The sequence below is a fragment of the Hemiscyllium ocellatum genome, chromosome 26 (assembly GCF_020745735.1).
Source record: "Hemiscyllium ocellatum isolate sHemOce1 chromosome 26, sHemOce1.pat.X.cur, whole genome shotgun sequence".
Lineage (NCBI taxonomy): Eukaryota > Metazoa > Chordata > Chondrichthyes > Orectolobiformes > Hemiscylliidae > Hemiscyllium > Hemiscyllium ocellatum.
Window position 1 is genome coordinate 15206270 of NC_083426.1, and position 27303 is coordinate 15233572.

Sequence of the window (27303 nt, forward strand, 5' to 3'; positions counted from 1 at the left end):
ACAGCCAGGGAATTCCTAGAGGCATGGCACTCATCCACAAATTCTATCAACAAGCACATCGACCTAGACCCAATATACCGGCCACTGCAGCGGACAGCAACTGACAACCGGAAGCGGCAGAGACAAACCACTATAAATGCTGGAGGAATCAGCACAGAAGCGCTTCACAAGAGGCTCCCAAGCACTGAGGATGTCACCTAGAAAGGGGACGAAACGTTTGCAACAAAAACTCCCAGCTTTGCAAAGACAGTTTTGATAGCTGTAGTTGGTAAGGAACTGGAGAACATGAATTTTACTGTGTTTTGAGCAGGCCAGTTATCTCTCTAATTCCTGTCTCCAGCTTACCATGTCTACTTCCAAACTTCAGGGATATTAGCTTCACTGATCAATGTAGTTTTTGTCTAATCAAATAGTGTCAATTGAAGTGTCGAAAAATGTACTCAAATGTGCAGACTTTGAAGGACATCAGGTTATAGGGAAGTTCTAACAAGCCAGAGGCTGCTGTTTTGACCAGGAAATGAGAGAATGGTTGGGGGAGTGGTGGGGGATGTGTGATGGTGACGGGGATCAAGGCCAGTCCTATGAACAAATGGTTTTAGAACAGCACAGTACGGGAAGAGGCCCTTTTATCATTATTCTATGCCAAACATGGCACCAAATTAAACTAATGCCTTCAGCCTGCCCTTGGCCCAAATCCCTCCCTTTCTTGCATGTTCGTGTGCTTCTCTAAAAGTCCCTTAAACCCTTCCACCACCCCTGGCAGTACGTTCCAGACTCCTACCCCACTCTATGTAAAAAAAAACTTGCCCCTCACATTCCCTTTGAACTTTCCCCCCTCTCACCTTAAATGCATGCCTCTAGCATTAGACATTTCAATTCTGGGACAATGATTTTGACTTTCAATCCTATCTATAATAAAGGGGCTTTAATTTGCACAGCCCTTTCACAATTTTATGCCTGTCAGCTTCTGTAAATGCAACAAATTTATTTGCATATCTGACTTCAGCCCTACTAAAGTATCCATCAATAGATGACCTCTGGCCATCTGTGACCTGGCAAAATTTAGGACCTTGTGGTGTCAGGAATGGACCATTCAAATGCAGTGAAGTGACTATGTCATTGAGCATGTTCAGAAACATATCTTCAAGCAACTTTAATCGATAGAGATTCGTGTCCCTTTACAATACGTTACAATAATGGACATATTGACGTCCTTTATTTTCTTTTATTGATTGGCAGAATCAGAACTTACCACCTGTTCCTTACTGCTCTTATCTGAATGACATGCGAGATCACTTCAGAGGAAAGTTAACAAACAACTACATTGCAATGAGTTCAGAGTCACACACAGACCAGACCATGTAAGGTTGATAGATTGCCCTCTCGAAAGGACCTTGGAGAACTCAAAATGGTTTTTAATGATCAAATAATAACTTTAATGCATGTATAAAAATCATATTGCTATTGCGACAAATACAGGATGTGGGGTAAAATGCTGAGGCAGTCAGAGACCCCAACACAATATAACTCAACAGCTGAGATAGAAATAAGATGGTCACAAGGTCTTCATGGCACTGTTTAAATCTGTGGATCATTTAGAATCATAGAATCCTTCCGCAAGGAAGGTAGTCATTCAGCCCATCATGACTGATATGTCTTTTTGAAACAGATTTCCAATTCAGTGCACTCCTGTCCCCACAGCTTAGTTAATCTCTGCCCTTTTGAGTATACTTACTACATAATAGGTTACATTTGACTACTCAGAGTCACAGGTGATGGTGTAGCTAATTTTACAGAGATTGTCAATTCCAGGGACTGGTGAGGGAATCCCTCTACATATGCCCTCAACATTCCCGATGCAAGGAAATTATGACTCTTCAGCTGATGACCCTTCTCTCCATCATAAGGTCAGCAGTTTACTGATGATTGCACAATGCTTAGCACCATTTGTGACTCTGAAGATACTGAAGAAGTCCATCTCCAAATGCAGCAAAACCAAGACAATATTCAGGCTTGGGCTGACAAGTGGATGTAACATGCACATCACACAATTGGCAGGTACTGACCATTTTCATCAAACAAGAATCTAACCATTTGCATTACCGTAGCTGAGAACTACTTCCCCCAACCCCCCACTTCCTGGTCACCATCCTGGGATTACCATTGACCAGCCGAAAAAAATACCGTGGCTACCAGAGCAGGTCAGAGGCTAGGAATACTGCAGCGAGTAATTCATCTCCTGACTCCCCAAAATCCAAATATCTACAAGGCACACATTAGGGGTGTGATGGAATACTCCCACTTACTGGGATGGGTGCAGCTCCAACTACATGCAAGAATCTTGACATCATCAAGAATATTTGACCTCCCTTAATTGGCATCACATCCACAAGCATCCATCCCTCCACCATGAACACTCTGAAGCAGCAGTGTGAACCATGTATGAAATGTACTGCAGAAATTCACCAAGGTTTCTTTGAGAGCACCTTTCCCAACCCAGGGCAACTTCTATGCAGAAGGACAAGGGCTGCAGATATACAGGAACACCACTGGCAAGTTCCCCTCCAAGTCACTCATGATCCTGATTTGGAAATATATCGCCATTCCTTCAGTGTTGTTGGGTTAAAACCCTGGAATTCACTTCCTCAGGACATTGTGGGTCCAGCCTACTGACAACACATGGACTGCAATGGTTCAAGAAGGCAGCTCACCACCACCTTCCTGATGAAGGGCTTGTGCCCGAAACGTCGAATTTCCTGTTCCTTGGATGCTGCCTGACCTGCTGCGCTTTAACCAGCAACACATTTTCACCACCTTCTCAAAGGCCACTAAGGACAGGCAGGAAATGCTGATGTAGCCTGATGTACGTACGTACTCTGAACAATTTTTTAAAAACCTGTGGCAAAGCCATACATGAGTACAAAGAAACATAATTTGAAACTAAGGGTCAGTTTGAATCTGAAATTGACTGCATATATGTAATTGGCAAAAAATATAGCCAGTGAAAAAAACATGAAGCGGGGTGTATATTTTAAGCATCATGTGCACATGAAGGGCTTTTGCCCCAAATGTGGATTTTCCTGCTCCTTGGATGCTGCCTGACCTACTGTGCTTTTCCAGCACCACTCTAATCAAGTCATGTGCACATTGACAATCTGAAGCCTAGTATAAACTGGTCACAAAACTGATCCAAATGAAGCAGCTTCCCACCTCCTGCAACTTGTATTTAAGTTGTGCCTTTGAAGTCAGAAAACATCACAAAGTGCTTCACAAGAATATTGCAATACTAAGTTTGACACCAAGCCACAGGCAACCTTGAGACTGTTGGAAGCTCGGTCAAAGAAATAGGTTTGTAAAGAGAGCTTAATGGAAGAGACAAAAGTACAGAGGAATACAGAGGAAATAGGGACAGGGTAGAACATTTTGCCTGTTAAGCCTGCTCCTCTATTTAAACAGGCCGTGTGTGATTATTTACTTTTGTGCCATGTTTTCACCAGTATCCCAATATCTCTTGAGTAAAGGCTTGGGGAAAGACGTTCAGAGCTTAGCGCCAAGGCATGGCCATGGATCAAATAAAACCAGGGTGCACAACAAACCACAGTTGGATCAGTACAGAAATCGAGGAGGGGTGTAGGGTTGGAGATGGCTACAAAGACAGAGATTGAAACATGATTGAGAATATTAATATTGTAGAATCGAGCCTTGTGTACACCCTGACAATCTGCTCATGTGCTTTCAGTGTGGGGGGAAGATAAACGGAGGGGATGTTGCTGTCTTTGCTCAGAGAGCTGGGAACCGCACCTGCTGGCACCCGTACTGCTTCGGATGCATCACCTGTCAGGAGCTGCTGGTGGACCTCATTTACTTTTACCAGGATGGGAAGATATACTGCGGCCGGCACCATGCCGACCTCTTTAAACCACGCTGTGCATCATGTGACCAAGTGAGTGGTTTTCAACATTCCTCAGCTGCCTCAATTGTTTTTCCAACTTCTAATTTTATCATAATGACGATGTCTAACCTGCCTCTGGTCACCATGATGTTTGAGGTGCTGGTATTGGACTGGAGTGGACAAAGTCAGAAGCAATAGAAAATTTGCATGATCCAACCAGCAGCAGCCACAATTCATCAATCACGTTGTCGCCATTTCGCCTTGATAAAACACATGTTATACCAGAAATACCTGTAAACCTGCTGGACTATAACCTGGTATTAATGCTTTCGAGTGGGGAACTAACTGTATTCTGTGACTCTAACAAAATATGGTTACTTCCCCACTCTAATTTATTAATACTAAAGCATTAAAGGCAGCACAGTGGCTCAGTGGTTAGCACTGCTGCCTCACAGCACCAGGGTCCCAGGTTTGATTCCAGTCTCGGGTAACTGTCTGTGTGGAGTTTGCACATTCTCCCTGTGTCTGCATGGGTTTCCTCCGGGTGTTCTGGTTTCCTCCCACAGTCCAAAGATGTGCAGATCAGGTGAATTGGCCATGCTAAATTGCCCATAGTGTTAGGTGCATTAGTCAGAGGGAAATGGGTCTGGGTGGGTTTCTCTTTGAAGGGTCGGTGTGGACTGGTTGGGCCAAAAGGCCTGTCTCCACACTGTAGGGAATCTAATCATTAATACCAGGTACAGTCCAACAGGTTCACAGGTATTTCTGGCAGGGCGCGTGCTTTGTCAACACGAATTGGCTAAAACCTGATTGACGAATTCTGAGCACTGTTTGGATAATGCGACCTTTCTATTGAACAGGCATAGCAATTTTCTATAGCTGTCTTCTATAGCACAACTTTGTATAGTGCGAGGGTGCATAGGAACACAGCTATCATGTTATATCAGAAATCACACAAGCTTTCGGAGTACAGCCCCTTCGATTTCAAATAAACCTGTTGGACTATAAACTGGTATGATGTGACTTCTGGCTGTGCCTCTGGTCAGTTGTCTCACTCACAGGAGAGCAACTACTTACACACACTATGATGAACTGACCTTTGAGAATCACGCATCAGTCAATCAAAGGCAACAAACACTCTCTTCACCGATCAAAGCATTTCACCTGCTGTCCCATTGAGGCTGATCACACTTAAACTTCCCATTCGTCCTCACACTCCAATGTTAGAATTACAATTCAGACATAAATGTTCACAAAAACAGAAATTGGAAAAACTCAGCATGTCCAATAGCATCTGTGAAGAGAAATCAGAGTTAGCATTGTGGGTCTAGTGACCCCTCCTCACAACTGAAGAAGGTTCTTTTGGTTTTCTGACATAAATGGCGTTATTTTCTCGCAGCCAGCTTTCCCCGGCCTTTTCTCCCAGTTACAGACTTTTTCCACAAGAATTATCCAAAATTTTATTGGCTTTGGGAAGAAAGTGAGATAGGGTAAGACACAATGCTACACGACAGTGGCTTCCACAGTGTTAAGATGCCGAGTGAAAGGAATGTATGTACAGGTCATTCTGTAATAATGCACATTTCGTCAATGCAAATTCGCTGTAATGCGATTGACAAATTGGGGATGCGGTGAACTTTTAAAATGTATGCTGGCTGTAATGCGGTGACAGTGCCAACATTTTAAGCGTAATTTTTGGATAATGTGGGGTTACACAACGCGTTAAAGAAGAACCAACTGTATTTGTTTCATATAACTGTGTTACTCAGATCATGGCTGATCTTATTTGTCACATTTCCGCCTCTCCCCGATAAACTTTCACCCCCTCAGTTATCAAATACCTATCAACATTACTGTAGTGTTTGTAACGAGGTCAGCCAGGTCGGCCTCATAGAATATGAGTTTCCTGATTGGGCCAATCAGGGAGCCCTGGCTGACAGATAAGAGCAGGAGTGTCAGACACCCTGGCACTCTGAGAGCTGACTCTGAGGGAGCTGGGTCAGTGTCAAGGACTCTCCACACATAAATAAAGGCTGACTTGGTGACGGGATACTGATCACAGCAGAGTTATTTATACCTTATACAATAAGTCTTTCAAACAAGAGAAGGTTATTTATTGGGGTCTCCTGTGGTCAGGATTCTAACCTCCATGGGGTTTTTATTGGTTGCTTGTAACTCTGTCTGGATGATAAAAACAGTAAGCAAGTCCCAAACTAGGATACAACACTTCCATTTCAATTAGACTCCCACTGCTCTGGCCCAAGAGAGAACTTCCCAACCCTAAGTTGTGGAAGAAAAGATGGTGGGATGGTGACTTGAATGATATCACCATGGGCGAAGGAGTGATGGGAACACGGCACACATTTCCTTGCCATGTTATTCCTCTGCATCCTGCCACCCCTGCCCAAAGAGTGTAAAAAGAGTGTAAATCTGGGATGTAGAGGCTTCGCTAATGTTTGACAGTAACAATGAGTTTCTATGACATTTCAGTTGATCTTTGCTGAAGAGTGCACTGAGGCAGAAGGCAGATATTGGCATATGGACCACTTCAGCTGTACTGAATGTGAAGTAATTCTCGGAGGACAGAAATACATCATGAAGGAAGGGCAACCATATTGCTGTGGCTGTTTTGAGACACTTTACGCAGAATACTGTGAAACCTGCAGAGAGATAATTAGTGAGTATCTAAAATAAAAAAAATTCAAAACGGGCAAGAGAGATAATTAAAGAATATAATAAAAGAAAATTCCCATCTGTCTTAACTCAGAAGTTAGGCTGGAATTTTAATGCACTGTTGAGGTAATGTCTTCCTTCCAATTAAAACTTCAATCTTTCTCTGCATTACTTTTAATGTTAAAGGTGTTATTTTTATTTGAATGCTGAGTGCTAATACTAATGCTATAATTACAGATCTATTGCTGAGACCACATCCACTTATATATTTACACCAATGTACAAAAATCCTAAGGTTTTACACATTGGAGCACACACCACGTTGGGACACAGGGGGCGAATTAACAGTAGCATAGGCTATTGTTAATCCAAAAGTTTTTAAAACTTCCAATGTTTTCACCTCTTTAAAAGTAATCTGAACAGAGACAATGAGACAATCGTTAGGTAGGATTCAACCTAGTCATAGAATCATAGAATCATACAGTGCAGACGTGGCCCTTTGGCCCATCTAGTCTGCACTGACACATGAGAAACACCTGACCTTTTTTTCAATATTTTTATTGAAAAAATGTTTCTTTACAAAATTATAAAATTACAAAATATGAAAACATAATATTATATCAAAAAAAACAACAGCAATAAACAGTAAACCAACTACTATACTACTCTACAAAAGAATTCACAACTACTCTCATTACATATCAATAAATACACAAGTAAATAAATAATGCTGCTCAGCGTAACAAGACCTCAGCTCTCAACCTTCGAGAGCATCAATTATTAAACCTACATTTGCTCAAAATTCTTCCTTTCTGGATATGGAGCTTATTAAACCAAACCATCATGGCTAGGTAATAGCCCTAATTAAAATGGCGGACAGATCTACTTCCAAATAATTCAAAAAGGGCTGCCATGTCTTATAAAAATTGTCCGTTTTCTGGTGCACCATATTTGTAAGAAAGTCCAAAGGAATGTGTTCCATAACTAACTTTTGCCACCCCGACAGACCCAGGGGGTGCTCAGACACCCAGCACATCAGAATGTTCTCCCTCACACAAAAAGTGACGTTGCTAAAAAGCTCTCTCCCATGTACATCTAAGGGAGATAAATTCGATGAACCCAGGAGAATAGAAACCAGGTCCACCTTGATTTCGGTCCCCAAGACCCTCTCCATTATTCCTGCCACAGCGCTCTAGTATGTACAGAGCCTACGTAAGGACCACAAACAATGAGTGAGGGTATCTGTATTTATTTTACATTTGGGGCACATTGAAGACCCACCCTGCCTAAATTTTGCAAGATGATCTGGGGCCAGATGAAAATGTGTTGCTGGTTAAAGCACAGCAGGTTAGGCAGCATCCAAGGAATAGGAAATTCGACGTTTCGGGCATAAGCCCTTCATCAGGAATGAGGAGAGTGTGCCAAGCAGACTAAGATAAAAGGTAGGGAGGAGGGACTTGGGGACCTATCACATCTCCATCGCCCCTCCCCCAAGTCCCTCCTCCCTACCTTTTATCTTAGCCTGCTTGGCACACTCTCCTCATTCCTGATGAAGGGCTTATGCCCGAAACGTCGAATTTCCTATTCCTTGGATGCTGCCTAACCTGCCGTGCTTTAACCAGCAACACATTTTCAGCTGTGATCTCCAGCATCTGCAGACCTCATTTTTTACCTGGGGCCAGATGAGCCCTATGAAGAATCTTTAACTGCATTGCATGGGTCCTAGTACTCACAGATGTCCTACCAAGTATCTGGAGTGATCTCCACCCCTAGAGCTCTTTCCCAGACCTCCGATAATTGTTCAATGTCACCCGAGGAACCTCCCCCCAACAAATGATAGAGTGTACTCACTGAAAGAGTGCTTTTAGCCTGAAGCACCCTCTTTTCTGTATCAGATCTATAACACTCAGTCAGAATCATAGTCTCTTTTTGGATAAAATCTCTGATCTGAAAAAAGCAGAAGAGGTCCCCGCTCGATAATCCATACTTTTGAGTTATTTATCAAATGACATTAACGTTTCATCTTCAAACAGGTCACCCCAACAAGACAGTCCCCTATCCACACAGGACTTCAACCCGGGATCCATTGTCCCTGGCATACCAACTGTCCGAGTATGGAAAGATGTTTTGGACATATTACCCTTCACCTGTCTCATTGCCCCCCACGCCTTGACAGTGTTAATAACTATTGGATTGCGACAATGTTCCGCAACTATCCTCATTTTGTCCAGAAACAATAGATTAATAAGAGAACACTTTGCCTGGGAGGCCTCAATGTCCAACCATATCGACGCCAAGTCCTCACAGGCCCAATCACTCACAAAAGATAAAAAAGAGCTCAATTGATATCTTCTGACATTCAGGAGATTCACTCCTCCCAAACCTTGGGGCATTTGCAATTTTGTAAGCTTGATAAGAGGCTGCTTATGGCACCAAATAAAAGAACTAAACCAATCATTTAATTTCTGAAAAGTTTGTCTAGGAAAAAGTGAGGAAAGCATCTGCAGAGGGTATAATAAGTGAGGAAGAACATTCATTTTAATAACAGCAACTCGACCTAGCCCTGATATTGGCAGGGCCCCCCATCTTTGAAGGTCTTGTTTAATCTTGTCAAACAAACAAACAAAATTAATCTTGGATAGCTGATCAAAACTAGGGTTAACAGAGAGTCCCAAATAAAGATAGCCTCCCTGTGCCCATTTAAAGGGGATCCCACCTTCAACATCGGTATTCCCCTTATACCACTAGTGAGAACTGCAGCCAGAGGATGACTGTAAAGGACCCTTACCCATTTAGTAAACACTTCACCCAGGCCAAACCGCTCAGGATATAAGACCATAAGACATAGGAGTGGAAGTAAGGCCATTCGGCCCATCGAGTCCACTCCGCCATTCAATCATGGCTGATGGACATTTCAACTCCACTTACCCGCATTCTCCCCGTAGCCCTTAATTCCTTGTGACATCAAGAATTTATCAATCTAAATTCTAAATATATAAAAAAGTTATGGCCATTATAACCAGTCAAATGCCTTCTCTGCGTCCAAGGAAACAAGCAACCTTTGAACTGATTGTTGCTGGCACATTTCAATCATGTTAAGCAGTCTCCTAACATTATTAGAAGATCTGCGACCCTTAATAAAGCCCGCCTGATCCTCCTTAACAATAGAGGGCAACAACTTTTCCAACCTCAATGCCAGGGTCTTCGATAAAATTTTTAAATCAGAATTTAAAAGTGAGATGGGGTCTGTAAGAAGCACGGTCTTCTGGGGTCTTCCCTTGCTTGAGGATAACAGAGATATTAGCCTCCCTCTAGGATGGCAGGAGGCAATCCCGACTAAATGAATAATTGGACATGTCTAGTATTGGCCCTGACAGTATGTTTACAAATTCTTTATAAAACTTACTGGGTAAGCCATCAGGGGTGGGTGCCTTTCCACTTTGAAGTTGCCTCACCACCTCCTGTATCTCTTGGGCTGTTAACAGAGCACTAAGGAGAGGCGCGTGTTCAGCAGACACACCAGTAAGATCCAAATTCCTAAAAAAAGACTCCATCTTATCCCATCTGTCCTCTTTGCATTCAGACTGGTAAAGTTCAGAGTAAAACCTCCGAAACGCCTCATTGATCTTTTCAGCATTGAAAATAAAAGTCCCATTCCTTTCCCTAATAGAAGCAATAGACTGGGAGGCATTCTTCTTCCTGACCAAGTGTGCCAAATATTACCCAGCTATCACCATGGTCAAACCCAATGAGCTCTGACAACCTTCACTCGGTCTACCTCGGCATCCCAGCCAAGAGATTGTGGCAACCAGTCTTCAAAAGCACTTGTTGGCCGCCACTTTCTACTCCCTCCAGTGGGCCAATGAGCTGGATATTCTTTCTCCTACCTCTATTTTCCAGGTTGTCAACTTGCTCAGTCAGAGCCAGAACCTGTTTCTCAAGGGCATAGATTCGCCCCACCAAGAACTCGACCTCGGTCTCCGACACCATGGTTCGTCGCTCAACCTCTTCAATTTGCTTCCCGAAACCTTTCAACTCCTTCCCATGCTTTTGCAGCATGGTTGAGATGGGGTTCAGTTGATTACGAGTCTCTTTCCTCATCTCCTGGATCAGCTGTCGGATTGCTCCAAGTTCCTCCACGATGTTCTGCTGTGCAGACATTTCTTTCACAGCTGTCGAGGGAGCTGCAGCTGCTTCCCCAGTGACAGTCTCAGGCCTGCCCGCTGTTTTCGAATGTCCTGAGTGTTGAGACTTGGCCGTTTGCTTCCCCTTAGTCATTCTCGCACACTCAAAAAAAAGGATTTAAATGGTTGCTTTACCATTTAACAATAATGTTTTCCAAAAAAAAAACTAAGGTGGGGGGTGAAAAAATATTACTACTTGGTGTTGGGGTGCAGAGCTCAACAAGACTGATCTATTCAGATCGCCGCCATCTTGAATCCCCCAACACCTGACACTTAACCTAATCCCATTTACCAGCACTTGCCCCATCATAGGATGTTAAGACAAGCCAAGATCCAATCTAGGTACTTTTTAAAGGATGTGAGGCAATTCGCCTCCACCACCCTGCCAGGTAACACATTCCAGACTGTCACCACGCTCTGAGTAAAAAAGGTTTTCCTCATATCCCTCCCTAAACCTTCTGCCCCTCACCTTGAAGCTGTGTCCCCTCATGACTGACTCTCCATGTCCCCTTGTGACTGACCCTTCATCTCAGGTGACCAGCTGCTCCTTATCCACTCTCTCCATGTCCCTCATCATCTTGTACATCTCAATCAGATCAGTCTTCTCTGCTCCAATGCAAACAACCTAAGCCTATCCAACCTTCCCCCATAATGTAACATTTTCCATCCCAGGCAGCATCCTGGTGAATCTCCTCTGCACCCCCTCCAGCGCAATCTCATGTAATATGGCACCCAGAACCGCATACACTACTCCAGCTGTGAACACACCAAGGTTCTATACATCTCAGACATGACATCCCTGCTTCTGTGATCTATGCCTTGATTGATAAAGATGGGTGTCCCATCTGCCTTTTTCAACATCCTACTAACATGCCCTTCCATCTTCAATGATCTATGGATAAACACGCCAAGGTTCCTTTGTTCCACAGAACTACCTAATACAAGTCTTTTGTACTTAATATAGGTAACTTCAACCAGTAACCAGTTATTGAAGGTTATGTAATGTGCCCGCATTTTTCTGATTTGCATGTTCTCATCCTTGAGATATGAAATCTTTCAGCATCTTGTGGAAGCCATACAATCAATGTTGTACCATTCAACCAACAGGTATTGACTATGGGCAAATAACATTCAGTGGGCAACACTGGCATGCAACCAACTCTTGCTTTTCATGTACTCAATGCAAGAAGCCCCTCTTAGGCTGCAGTTTCACCTCCCGGCACGGGCAAGTCTTCTGCTCTATCATGTGCAGCCAGTTGGAAGAACCTACAGGATCAGATTCCTCAGACTCTGCTTTCCAATCAACACAGTCCCAAGAATCGAGTTGTATTTTCAGTCTTGGAGAAGACCCTGTAGCCAACAACGCTTCACCCCTGCAGAATCGGCACTGCAACCAAACCGCTGAAACACTGCCAGGGGACAACGTAGACTGCATCCTTCAACGTGTCAATGTTCTCAGTATCAAAGACCGAGCGACAGACAGCAAGGATCATCCTATATCCGAGTTCAAGAAGCAATGCAAGAGTACCATTAAACTTCCACACTGGCAGGGAGAGGTGTTGGAAACAGACACGGAGCCTCAAAACGAGGTAAAGATGCCAGAGGTGTGGGCATCAGAGAATGACAATCTCACAAATGGCAAAGGCTGTAAGGTAGAAATTTTGACCTACAGCCAAGAACCAAGCAAACGAAGTGATCATTCTGCTCCGTTATGTAATTTTAATTGGCTAAAGGGTGGACTTGAAAATGCCATGAAAGTCATTGACAACACATCTCTAACTAGTAATGGGCATGAGATTCGGCCTATGGAGGACCAAAGGATGAAGAAAACAGTGGCTACAGAGACTTTGGTTCTTGATCAAAGCTTGGCTTTCAAACATAGACTGGACATATGCTGCATTGACCAGGAAGAACAACCAGGGGATGTATTGGACAGTCCCACCAAATCCTCTTGGAACAAACAAAATCAATGGCTGGGTACTCAAGTTGGTTCAGACTACCCTGCTCAGGATCAGCAAGCATCATCTCAGGGAGATCAGGTGACAGAAGAGAGAACTGGAAGAAGCCGACAAGATTCCTTGGCAATGATTCAGGCTGCAGGTAATAAAACTAATACACAACTGGCAAAAGATCTCACACTATGAATAGCTTCCATTCCTATTCTCTCCTTCATTTCTGCCCCTCTGAAGCCCGCTCATGGAGAGGAGCTGAGTGAATTGATGAGAAGTAGAAGAGCCATTACAATCAAGGGAGATCAGAAGCTTGATCCCCAAGATAAAAACCCCTGCATAATATCCTTGGGAACTAAAATAAAACAAAGTGAGTGCTGGAAAATTTGAGCTGGTCTAGCAGCATCTGTGGAGAGAGAAACTGAGTGAACATTTTGAGCCAAATATGATGCATTTTCAAAACCTGACGGTGTTCTGAAGAACAATCTTGAGATCCTTCTCCGCAGATGCCCAGACCTGCTGAATTCAGTCCCATATGGTTTATAGGTGCTTATTAGCCAGGAGAAAATGAGGACTGCAGATGCTTGAGATTAGAGTCGAGAGTGTGGCGCTGGAAAAGTGAAGCAGGTCAGGCAGCATCTGAGGAGCAGGGTAATCGACGTTTCGGGCAAAAGCAATTTATCATCTGATCAGCTTTTCGGATGCTGCCTGACCTGTTGTACTTATCCAGCACCACACTCTCGACGATTATTAGCTATGATGCTGTTGGACGTGTGAATTGTGTCACAGCAGCTTTTTGGATAAAATGTACAGAAATTCCCACTGGTCTTTAGCAAAAGGTAACCATGTGCAGATAGGTTTGAGCCTATCTATGATAAGGACTTTGTTCAACTCTTACTTGACAGGAATGTAGTGTATACTGGGTACAACCTGGGTATATGTAGTTCAGCTACCCATCACAACTTTAAAATTAATGAACAAGGATTAAATGTAATAGCCCCACAGATCTCCAGGGTCTGAGGGATATAAATTGATTTGGAGTAAGTGGGATTTCCACTCAGAATAGCAATTAAAAACTCTGCTGTTCATCATTTATACAAATTTGAATGTGAATATAAGAGGTATGATCGGTAATTTTGCAGATGACCCCAAATGCAGTGGACATTGAAGCAGGTTATCTCAAAGTACAACGGGATTTCAATCAGATAGGCCAATGTGCCAAGGAATGGAAGATGGAGTTTAATTTAGATAACTGTGTGGTGTTGCATGTTGGTCAGGCAAATCAGGGCAGGACTCATACAGTTAATGGTGGGGCCCTGGGAAGTGTCCCAGGGGCGCAGGTTCATAGTACTTTGAAAGTAGAGTCACAGGTAGACAAGGGGATGAAGAAGGCGTTTATTGGTCAGAGCATTGAGTATAGGAGTTGGGCTGTCATGTTGCAGCCGTACAGGACATTGGTGAGACCACTTTAGAACACTACTTACAATTCTGGTCACTATTCTATAGGGAGGATATTGTGAAAATTAAAAGGGTGAAGAAAAGATTTACCAGGACTGGAGGGTTAGAGCTATAGGGAGAGGATGAATATGCGAGGGCTGTTTTCCCTGGAGTATCAGAGGCTGAGGGGTGATTTTACAAAGGTTTATAAAATCATAAGGAGCTTAGATAGGGTGAATAGCCAAAGTCTATTTCTTAGGGTGGGAGAGTAGAAGGCATAGATTTAAGGTGAGAGGGGGGAAAGATTTAAAAGGGATGTAAGGGGGAACCTTTTCAAACAGAGGGTGGTGCATGTATGGATCAAGCTACCAGAGGAAGTGGTGGATGTGGGAACAACTACCACATTTAAAAGGAATCTGTATGGGTAAATGAATAGGAAGAGTTTGGTGAAATATGGGCCAAATGCTGGCAAATGGGACCTATCAGATTGGGATGTCAGATTGGCACAGACAAGTAGGACCGAAAAGTCTGTTTCTGTGCTATATGACGCTATAGTCCTTTGAAACTGGAGCATCCATCCCAGCCCAAACATGACCATTTCCAAATGTCAGCAGGAGGTGTGGCTAGCAGAATCCAACGCCTGGATTCCTGGCCTTCATAGTAAGAGTATTAGAATAGGGATGTCATGCTGCAATTGTACATGCTGGGCCCAATCAAATGAGTCAAGCTTCCCCAGTAACAGCATGATGCCAGAAATGTTTACCCCAACTCAGATCACCGTTGTGAGCGAATTTCTTCAGCAATGTGCTGTCCTCTTGTTGCCATAGAAACAAAGAGACTAAAGCCACATGTGATACTCAAAGTGTGGTTTTCTGATGGTAGACACCCTTGCCAGTCCAACGGAGCTTGGGGAACACTACTTGAGTAAAGGCAGTTGCATAGCCTCATTCAGGACATATCCCAAACAGACTGACTTTAGGGTCTACAGCAAAGCCCCAGAACAAAGCCAAGCCGACAATGCCATTGTATTGCTGCCGGTATGTGGACACAAAATGACAAAAGAGTCCCACATAGACTGGTATCCAGGAGAATGCACACTCTGAAATGTTCACCAACATCTGGTTTGGAACAGTTAAATTGCTTAGCAACATCCAAATCAGAGCCAATAAATGATCACCTGGTTCAAATGGAGGTGGATACCAGGTGTAGCTATTTCAATGATCACAGAACCAGCCTTGAACAAAATTCACTCTGGATTCCAGTCCCTAAGGCTGTGCAAGACCTTGGCTAGACTAAGAACTTATACAGGGGAACCATTACAGATTAAGGGTATAACTCCAGTTCCATTCTCCTTTGCGAAGCAGCCAGTTCAGTTACCAATGATTGTAGTAAGAGGCTCAGGCCCAAGCCTGAGGGGAAGTTGGTTGAGAAAGATTCATCCGGATTGGCTCAACATTTTTTGATTAGAAAATGGCCGCCTGAATGAAATCCTAATTAAATACCCAGAAAACATTCAGGAAGGTAAAGGGAGTATCAACGGAGACAAGGCCACCTTGCATGTTGACCAGGAAGCAATTCCATAATTCTGCAAGGCCTACTCAGTACTATTTGTCTTATGGGCAAAACTAGAGGCAAAAATCAGGAGGCTGGAAAGCTAAGGAATCGTCAAACCTGTCCATCACCCCCCCCCCCCCCCCCCCCCCCCCCCGACCTATCACCTTCTCCCTCATCTTCATCCACCTATCACTTTCTCAGCTACCTTTCCCCAAATTCCACCCCCACTGATTTATCTCTCAGCCCCAACCCACAAGCCTCATTCCTGAGGAAGGGCTTATGCCCAAAACATTGATTCCCCTGCTCCTCAGATGCTGGCTGACCTGCTGTGTTTTTCCAGCATTACACTCTTGAATCATCAAACCAGTCCAGTTTGCAGAATGGGCAGCACCAGCCATACTGATTTTGAAGTCCAAGGGTTTGGTTTGCCTTTGTGGCGATTTTAAATAAACAGTAAACCGCTTTTTGCAGCTGGATAAATACCCAATCCCTCACATAGAGAACTAGATTAGATTCTGTACAATGTCGAAACAGGACCTTCAGCCCAACAAGTCCACACCAACCCTCCGAAGAATAATCCACCCAGACCTATTCCCCAACATTTACCCCTGACTAATGTACCGGCACTATGGGCAATTTAGCCTGGCCAATTCACCTGATCTGCACATCTTTTGAGGATTTATATTCAAAGCTGGCTGGGGACACTGTCTTTCCCAAAGCTGGACATGAGCCATGTGTACTTGAAATTGCGGTCAGATGAGAATTCCTAGAAGTGGGCTATCATTAATACCCATAAGGGTTTGTACCAATATATGAGACTGCCATTTGGGATATCGTCAGCCTGTGCAATTTTGCAGCAGACGATGGAGAACATTTTACAAGGTCTATCCCAGATCACCGTTTATCCAGATGATGCACTAATAACAAGGAAGACCAATAAAGAAGGACTTAGAGAATCTGGACATAGTCCTTAAATATTTCTCCCAGGCAGAGCTTACTCTTAGCCTTAGAAGGAAACAACGTGTGTCCCAGACACTCCAAATGACCTACCTGTGCTGCAGAGTTGACAAGACCAGGTTGGATGATAAAATGAGCACAACCAAAGGTGCCCCACCTCCCACGTGTGTACCGAAGCTTAAGACTTCCTTTGAGCTGGTGAATTATTATGGAAAGTTCATACATAACCTGGCCCCCATTGTGGCACCTTTGCATCAACTCTTAAAAAAGGGTCAGCCTTGGAAATGGTCATGTAGTTAAGCCATAGCTTTAAAGGAAGTGAAGAAACCGCTATCATTGTCTAAGGTATTGGCATTCTACGGTGCCAAGCATGATCTGGTTTTAACATGCAATGCCCCCCTGCCATCCAGCATATTAGTACTATTAGCTCCTAGATGGCCCGATGGAGAGGAACACCCAGTTGCATATACAACCAGCACTTTGGCTAATGCAGAGTGTAAAAATGCCCAGATAGAGAAGGAAGGTCATATTTGGTGCCAAAACACTCCACAATACCTTGACAGACACACATTTGTAATAATAATGGACTACAAACCTCTGCTGAGTCTACTGGAAGAGGGAAAGGTAGTGCCGTCCATAGATTCAAGCTGAATTGAGCAGTGGACTCTAACACTAACTGCATATAATCACAAGTTGGAACACCAGCGGGGACGCCAAGTAGGAAATGCATTGAGTCACCTTCTGCTGGCAGATATGCCACTGGTGGTTCCATCATTGGAAGAGTCTGTAATGATTTTAAATTTTCTGGACACACTTCCAGTTACACCTGGCTATCTCAGACTTTGGGTGCAGAAAGATCAGGTCCTGGTAAAACTGAAACAGCTGATGGTGATGAGGGAAACCAAAGGTCCATCACAACCAGAACTGAAACCTTTTTGGACCTGGGAAGACCAGATCACAATGGAGGACGGCATAATATTATGGAATCAAAAGTGATTTTCCAAAGCAAAGGTCACTACCAGATGCTGGCTGACTTCACCACTATCAATCAGAGTTTTCCAAAATGAAGATGTTGGTGAGAAGTTATGTCTGGTGGCCAGGATTAGATGCAGACAGAGCTGTGTTGATGAGGCATTGCCCAGAGTGCCAACAAGGACAAAATACTGCCAGCAGCTCCTCCACATAAACCCTGGACTACTTTACACATCAACAATGCAGGTGCATTCATGGACTCAATGTTTTCAGTCATTGTGGATGCCCACTCATGGACTTCCATTGAGCTCATTCATCAAATATGAGGACGATGATAGAAAAACTGCATGCATCTTTTGCAATACACAGACTCCTAGAGGTGTTGGTCACATATAGTGAGCCATCGTTTATCAGCAGGAAATTTGAGTATTTCCTAAAGTCATATGGTATTCAACAAAAAGGGACAGCTCCAATACCATCTATCGTTCAATGGTCTGGCAGAACTTTGAAGAAGCAGCCTTCAGCTTCACTCGATTCCAAACTGTCCTGTTTCTTATTTGATTATAGGAGCATCACTCATGCAACTACAGGGATAGCTCCAGCAGAGTCTCTGATGGGAGATATGACTCCACACCAGGTTAAATCTGATCTTCCTGCACCTGGGGGTGGGGGATGGGTGCAATGGCATCAGGAACGGCAATGCCAGTCACAAGGTTCCACTAAGTGAGACAGTTAGTTTACTTCAGTGGATAAGGTTTGGTGTGGGAACCACAGGTGTGGCCCTGTATGGGTAAGAAGCATGGTCAATGCGAGATCAGGTCCAGTGACGTATATTGTTCAGGTAGGTGCAACAGTCCTGAACAAGCACATGGACCATAAGGAGGCTGCAAACGTGCAAACAGGGTGGAAGCAAAATGTGCCCAGATACTTAACAGCCTTTCTACTGGTCTAGAACTAATGGGTCCTCCATCTCTGTCAAGCATCGAAGATACCTCAGATTCTGAGATGGGCACAATGGATGCCACTGCTGTGATGCCATCGCTGCCTGAAGAAGAGAAAGAATTTCTTCTGAGACACTCAGGGCACAAGAGGCAAGGTCCTGTGCATTACACACCGTCCGTATCAGAGGCAGAGTTAGAGGAATCTGATTCATTGCTAAAACACCCCAGGAGGAGCTACAAAAGAAAGGCCAATGTCCTCAGACTCTGAGAGAGAGGGATATAGTGATTGTAATGAGGTCAGCCAGGTACACCTCATAGAATATGAGTTCCCTGATTGAGGCTGTTAACCTGGTCCAATCAGGGAGCCGTGGCTGACAGATTATAAACAGAAGTTCACTCTGAGTTTCTGTTCAATCTGAGATCTGGCTCTGAGGGAGCTGGATCAGTGTCAAGGCCCCTCCATGTGTAAATAAAGGGTGACTGGATGACAGGATTCGGGTCTGTGTGGAGTTATTTCAGTGCCCAGTTGGGATCAGTCCCGGGCACCTTTGAAAGTGCGAGAAGATGCAGGGAGCCAATCAGCAACTTCATAAAAAAGCTTCTGACAGCAGCTTTATTTATTGAGCAGGGTCAGCAGTAGAGGCCAAAGTAGATTCCCATTTTGATGCATTTGTACAACTCCGAGATGCTGAGGATTTGCAGGACCAATGTGTTAATGCTTCACTCTCCCACTTGCATTCTGTTCTTTGCCAATGAGGGAGGGGGTCTTTATGTCCACCCAGCTGACGTCCTAGCCCAGGATCATGGGTGGGGAGGGGAGGAGAGCCAGATTGAGAGCAGAAACATCTCCCCATGAATCGTAGTGACCTATTGTAGTCTGTCCAATTGTTTAGGATGAGGGCCAATGAGTTGAATTGCCAATGGCTAGTGGCTTTTTTCCATCTTGCTTTCTTTTAATTCATGCGAGCATGTTGCAGTCTGGAGTGAGGGATGCGATGGGAAAAACATTTTATGCCTCTACCGTCACACTGCTGACCAGGAATCACTCTCCCCTTTCCTGCCTGCCATCAGCTTGCATTGGAAGGATTTTCAGGTTTATCATCAACCTGTTTGACTCGGTTCTGAACACACCTCCTTCAGCCATTAGGTCCTACAGTGGGAGTTGAATCAGAGCTCCTGGTTCACACCACCCACTGCTTCACATGGCCACCACCCGGACTGTACATAAACCACATCATATCCAGTTCACATTTGGAGGATAATCTTTTCTCTAACAGATAATAGCAATGTTATCATTATTGTCCAAATATGGAAACAGATTAATGGTTTAGGTAAACCCTGGTCTTGGTTGTATCACCTCTCTGTAAATCCCCTCATTCTCATGACATTCTTATTAAACCCCCTGATTAACTAGAGGGCACAGGCGAGCAGTGAGAGGGGAAAGATTGAAAAGAAAACTAAGGGACAACTTTTTCACACAAAGAGTGTGGGGGGGTGTGTGTAGGGGTAGTGAGTATGGAATAGGTTGCCAAAGGAAGTAGTGGGGGCTGATACAATTACAACATTTAAAAGGCATCTGGGTGGGAATATGAATAGGAAGGGTTGAGCGGGATATGGGCCTGGTGCTGGCAAATGGGACTAGATTGGGTTGGGATATCTGGTCTGTTTCCAAAACTGTACATTTCTAAGACTGTATAAACCATTGCTTACTGAGCTTACTTGTTATTCCAAATTTGATCTAAATCCAAATTTTGGAAGGAAGAGTAATGTATAAATGAAAGAGCAGAATAATTATGATATAGAGGATAAAGAGAAAAGGCATTCCTCTTGTCGAGCACATCAGTTATTAAATTGCAAACCAGGATCCATTACCTCCCTTTGCGTGGATCCTAAGAATATTCTACCTCCTAGCTCCAAAATAACAAGATAATAAATCACACAAGATTGATATCCTGTGGACAATCACCTTCTGAAAAACATTCATAAGGATGTGAAAGAAAGGGGAAAGATCTTCCAATTACACAGTGCCTTTCATGCCCTCAATGTATCCAGAATACTGTAAAACATTATGGCAATTAACTGTCATAAGGAGTTCATTTGCACTATGAGTACTATCAGATGAGATAGTAAACTACGATCCAAATGGTCAGCTAGAGCGTGGTTAATCTGTGGAACCCATTGCCACAAGAAGGCCATGGAGGCAAATTAATTGAGTGTATTAAATACAGAGATAGGCTCTTGATTAGTAAGGGGATCAAGAGTTACAGGACGAATGCAGGAAAATCAGGTTGAGAAACATATCAACCATGATCAAATGGTGAAGCAAACTCAATGGGCCAAATGGCCTAATTTTGCCCCTATATCTTATGGTCTTATGGTATCCTTGGATGAGCATAACAAATCCCAGGTACCATACTCACCGTTTGATGTTTATGAAATGAATCTGGTGGTACATTTCTCGGGGATTCTTATAACTTGCTAACAATCATCAGAAATTCACATGGTTTGTCTGAGCATGGTACCAATCTTTCATGAAAATTATGGGAACATTTTGAGAGTATCTCCATGGTAAATTCAGATTATCTGCATTTGCCCAAGCCATCACAACCCTTCAAAAAGTAACTAACTGGTTGCAAAGAGTGCTATACAAATGTAAGGTTTTTTTAGGTTATCCAAATCTTTTCCATAATTTAGTTTTTATTTTAAACAAAATTAAATTTGACATCAAGCCAATTCACAAGTTTGGTATATTGTGGTTGTAACCTTTGTAGCAATCAGTTCCTTATAATGATCAGAATTCACTTTCATGCTTGTTTATAATGATCAATGCCATTTATTTATGTGGAAGGATGTTAATGTGTTGGAAGGGGCCATGAGCTTTCCAAATGGTAGAGTGGATTTGAGGGCTCAAATGACCTTTTCCTGCTTCTAATTCATATGTTTGAATTAGAATTAGAACTCCTACAGTGTGGAAACAGGCCATTCAGCCCAACAAGTCCACCCAGACCCATTCCCTTACCCGATATTTGCCCCTGACTAATAATCTATACTGTGGGCAATTTAGAATGGCCAATTCACCTAACCCCTCCACCCACCTTACCTCAGTTCCAACCTTCCAGCTCAGCACTGTCCTCATGACCTGTCCTACTTGCCAATCTCCCTTCCCACCTATCTGCTCCGCCCTCTCCTCTGACGTATCACCTCCATCCCCATCCTCATTCACCCATTGTACTCTTTGCTACCTTCCCCTACCCTCCTCTCTGACGTATCACCTCCATCCCCACCCCCATTCACCTATTGTACTCTTTGCTAACTTCTCCCCAGCCCCATCCCCATTTATCTCTCCACCCTGGAGGCTTCCTACCTCTATTCTTGATGAAGGGCTTTTGCCCGGAACGTCGATTTTCCTGCTTCTCAGATGCTGCCTGACCTGCTGTGCTTTTCCAGCACCACTCTGATCTAAACTCTGGTTTCCAGCATCTGCAGTCCTCACTTTTGCCTAATTCACCTAACCTGCACATCTTTGGACTGTGGGAGGAAACCAGAGCACCCGGAGGAAACACACGCAGAGAATGTGCAAACTCCAATCGCCCGAGGCTGAAATCAATCCTGATCCCTGGTACTGTGAAGCTGCAGTGCTAACCACTGAGCCACCATACCGTCTCGGCAGTAATAGGTCCCTATTGTTGAAAGGTGATTATCTCAGTTGCATTGTTGTTCCTCTTCCACAAATCAGGAATGATAAAGTTTAAAACTCTTAAGAGCTGTTAATTGTCAGTCAATGGTCAATTGTCAATGGAGCCCAATGATAAACGAAAACTGCTTTTAAAGGTTTTTGTTCTCGTTTGGACTCTGCTACTACATTTCTCTATTCACTAGCCAGCTTTACCTTTGTCTGAAAATCCGACATAGAGGCACAGAACACTAACTGAAGTCATAAACAGATTCCCCAAGACGGAGCTGAAAAATCTGAATTAAATAGCAACTAATGACACATCCATCTGACAGAAAGATATTCCCCTCATCTCTATCCTAAAAGGACGACTGCTAATTTTAAAACAGTGATCCCTAGTTTTGGACTCACCCACAGAAGTAAACATCCTTTCTAAACCTACATTATCAAAACCATTCAGGATCACCCCTCACTCACTCCTCTAAATTCTACTGAAAACAAACCCAGTCTGTCCTTTTTTTACCAAGACCAAGACCACAAAGAAACTACAGCGAGTCATGAACACGTGTGAATACACGTATGAACAGATTCAAGAACAGTTTCTTCCCTGCTCTTACTAGAGTTTTGAACAGACTTCTCAAATGTTAATTCTGATCTCTGTTTCTTTGCACCTTTTCTGCAGCTGCAACACTATGTTCTGAACTCTGTGCTGTTACCCTAATGCACTTTGTACGGTACAGTCTGCCTGTACAGCACACAAAACAACTTTTCACTGTATCTTGGTACATGTGACAACAATAAATCAAGCTCAAACTCATGGGACAATCCACTCATTCCAGGTATCAATCTAGTAAGCCTCCTCTGAACCATCTCCAATGGATTTAGATCTTTTGTTGAAACTTTAATGCTGAGTTTATCCAAAATGTATGTATTTAGCAAGTTTTAAAAGTACAGATTGCAAATAATTGTGCATGTTGAAATCCTATTCTTTCAGAACGTTGAGCTGAGTGTACTAACCGTTTCCATATTGGAATGTTCCTTATCCTCCAAGATAATTCTCACCCCAATCTTAGGTTCGTAGTATCAGTCCTTCAACTGCATATAAACAGCCTGGATGAAAGTACTTTCTACATGTGCCTTTCTCTCAATTTCAGAATGCTGTCTTTTTTAAAAATATTTATTCATGGGATGTGAGTATCACTGGCTAGACCAGCATTTATTGCCCATTCCTGATAGCCCAGCAGGGGGTTATGAGTCAACCACATTACTCTGTGTCCAGAGTCACATGTCGGCTAGGGTAGATAAAGATGGCAAATTTCCTTCATCAAAGGGCACCAGAGAAACAGATGGGCTTTTATAACAATCAACAGCATTCACATAATCACCAATCAACCAGCTTTTTATCCAGATGTTTACTGAATTTAAATTTCACCATCTGCCAGGGTGGAATTGAAACTCAGGACCCCAGAACATTAACCCAGTGTTCTACTAACCCAATGGCATCACCACTACGCCACCACCTTTTATTAAATGGTATACAAATGCACCACTTTCTCTTAGTAATCTGTAAACTGAAATAGGAGACTTTGTTTTAATGACCTAATGACTTTAATTTCTTCCTCAAGGGGCTTCCAATGAAGACAATTACAAGTGGCAAAAACCACTCAGGCCTAACCAAGAATACAACGAGGCAGAAAAGGAATTTGAAATGCAGAGCAACTTTGGAATTCTTAAATCTTTCCCTCATAAAAGAAGCAGTGACTCCCTCCATTCTTTGAACTGCCAGCAACCAGAGGGCATGGTACAAAAGTCAAAGTGGAAGCAAGAGTCCGTGTCTCCAGTGAGGAGAACTGCAGCCCAAATCAGACCCCAGCAAATCACATTTTGTGATACCGCATTTCTGAAGCCCAAGGCAAGGTCCAGGTGTCACCAGACACCCATGAGTGAACAAACACGAAGGAAGGTTTACAGGCATAAAGGCAACTACCGGAGCCACCATCATCACTCCAGAAGAGTTCAGAGATCGTGTTCAGATGAGGCTCTTCACACGATCACCGAGAGATCCCTGGAGAGTGTGAATAACAATACTTTCTTGGAGCATTACAACCAGCTCGTGCAGACAGCCATATGCCAGAAGCCCCAAGTTAAGATTTCTCAAAACCAACAGGCTTTTTATAGGGAAGGAGATAATGGTATTCAGAACATCGCCTTGAATAACTTCCTTAGCTTGTGCTGTGAAGATGATGATGGCTGCTGCTCCACGTGCTCCTCCTCTTCCTCCGATTCTGAAGAGGAGGGCTATTTTCTTGGACAGCCAATCCCACAGCCCAAAACAAGCAATGGTTGCCATTTGCGGCAGGAGCCTTGTCAATCAAATCTTGTGCCTGACATCAGGCTGGCACAGAGTGCCAAGTCGCAGAGAAAGAGAGAGCACAAGAACAAAAACTGCACTGTTTCATAGGCAACCTCTTCAAAGTCATCCCAAACGAGTCTGTGTATTTAAACCCACACTGAATTAGACATTCCAAAATGGAAGGTGGATTTGAAGAGATTGTTTCTCCTGGTGACTTAAGGACGCTTTGTTTTGATGGCAATTTCTCCCTACCCCGCCCCTGTGTATACTGGGTACAATTCCATTGCTGGACTAGATTCCCATTGCCAATAGGGAACCATGCTCAACCGGTCAGTGTGTAAGTCTGGACAATAACTTTAGCATACTGTTCTGATCATGAGATCATGACAGTGAACATACACACTTACAGAGTGCAGCATTAAACACAGGAGATAGAAACAGAATGTTGGCTGGTGGACTGCACCTTGGTCCTGCACAGACAGCAATAATGATACTATTGGTCTACCATCCAAACCGGAAACAGCTAAATCAGTGCAGGAGGAATTGAATCTGGGACTCCCTGCTCTGGACACTAATTTTAATCCGATCATTGATTCTTCAATCCCATTAATCAACTCTTTGACTTAATTCCAAAATCATTTTCCATCATCTTTAGAAGGCAGTATTCTCCATCTACATCCGTTAAGGCCACGTTGCCTATATAATCAGCCTTACTGTTACTCTTTGGACAAGGATACCAGGTTCATCTTAGATTAGATTCCCTACAGTGTGGAAACAGGCCTTCAGCCCAACCAGTCCACACCGACCCTCTGAAGAGTAACCCACCCAGGCTCATTTCCTTCTGACTAATGGACCTAACACTATGGGCAATTTAGCGTGGCCGATTCACCTGACCTGCACATCTTTGGACTGTGGGAGGAAACCCACAGGGGAGAATGTGCAAGTTCCACTCAGACAGTCGCCCAAGGCTGGAATCAAACCTGGGACCCTGGTACTGTGAGGCAGCAGTGCTAACCACTGACCCACCGTGCCATCATTTGTTAATTTGTGGGGGCCCGCAACAGTCCAACAGCTTGCTAACATTGCCGCCAAGGTGATGTACCAGGGTATTAATGTATTAGTTGAAGCAAAACTCTGCAGATGCTGGAAATCTGAAGTACCAAGAAACAAATGAGGAAAGAGGATAAAGTTCAAATTTCACATCAGGTCAAACTCTCTCTGTGGATGCTGAGTGTCTCCAGGAGTTTCTGTTCATTGATCCTGATTTTATCCAAATGACACCTTTCTTCAGGTAAACAGTCATTCCAGAAGCTGCACCATTTAAAACAAACAAAACTGTTTCAAATCTGTGAGCCCAACTCCGCAGTGAGCATGGGAGACCTGCTCCTTTAATATCATCCAAGGAGTGGCTGTAAATATGTACAGCCTCTGAACCATGTGCTCATATCATAACAAACCATCACTATTGGATCTGCATCCACCCTAAAGATGACAGTGCTGAAAACTCTGTAAATAAAAGTATCATACTTTACAGATTTACTTATAAAAATCATTTTATATTCACATGTTCTAAACAGCATATGCATATTTAATTACTATGGATGTTATTTATGCTCATTAGCTGCACGTATAAGCTGAATAGAAAGTGTTTTAATATTTCAAGTGTCACATATTTACAGAAGAAACTGTAAGAATTTGTTGTAACCTGATGTCAGAATGACAATAAAATTGTTGCAAAAAGATTGCTGCAAAGCATCAAAAGGGACCGCGTTAGTTTGGGCTCTGATAACGGCTTATTCTGCGGGTGGTCAAGTTCCTGGAGCAATCCTGAGAAGAGTACAAAAGGCTGAGAAGGAAAATCCCTCATTGTTGATAGCCATGGGGCAGTTCTGGGATTACACATCAAATGGTGCCTTCCAGAAGTGGGAGAACAACTCATTTGGAGGAGAAGTGTAACAAGGTGGGGGTAAGGGTAGGAAGTCATACAAAAATAACAGCCATAAAGCTGGAGACAACACATTGCTCGGAAACCACGTCGTTAAACTGAAGCATAAATCTAGGCGGGACGGGTGAAATTTCCGTCTCATTGTGGTGCCAATGCTGTGCATTTTTGAACCAGTTGAGAACAATTACAGTCTCCACAGTTTTGCATCACACTTATTATTGTGGATAATACTTTAGAAAAGAAAATGCTCTCTGTGGTTGGAGTCGGGAAGACATTCATTCGCGATCACTGAATAATGAATTATAAACCAAAGGGAGGGCCAAACAGATGGTCTGTGGCCCGCTGCAACAAAAGGAGGGGAAAATAAAAGTTGGGTGGGGGGGGGGAGATAGAAAGGGGAAAAACACACATACATAGTTTGATGATAATTTAACAGGCACACAGTGTTCAAAAACATAGCTTTATTCTTTTGCAACAATAATAATGGCAGCTTTGAGTTTAAAACCCTTGTTTCTGTCCAAAGACTCACTGGAAAATGTGAACATTTCAAACTAACCATGGGCAGGAATCATTCCTTGAACTGTAGCTTACATTTGTCTAAGGATCACAAGCATTCTGTCCTGTTGTTTGGAACCTAGCTATGTGCTAGTTTTTTTTTGCCAACTATTTTTGAAAAAATATACAAACTGAACAACGGAAATGTTGCCTTTTGTAAAAAGAAAGACAACTGAGGCATCAGTCATCATAACGTCTATTTCTTTTCATCATAATGC

The 27303-nt window shown here is 43.3% G+C and overlaps 1 protein-coding gene across 3 annotated transcripts in view; it reads left to right on the forward strand.

Moving 5' to 3' along the window:
- Nucleotides 1-26203, forward strand: part of LOC132828360 (prickle-like protein 1) — a 152685-nt gene extending 126482 nt beyond the window's left edge. For all 3 annotated transcript variants that reach the window (XM_060845391.1, XM_060845392.1, XM_060845390.1), the window contains exons 5-8: nt 3740-3943; nt 6383-6569; nt 11857-12849; nt 23858-26203. In XM_060845391.1, coding sequence (XP_060701374.1) covers nt 3740-3943; nt 6383-6569; nt 11857-12849; nt 23858-24693 — 2220 coding nt within the window. In that variant the 3' untranslated portion in view covers nt 24694-26203. The remainder of the gene's footprint in view (nt 1-3739; nt 3944-6382; nt 6570-11856; nt 12850-23857) is intronic.
- Nucleotides 26204-27303: the final 1100 nt, after the last annotated feature.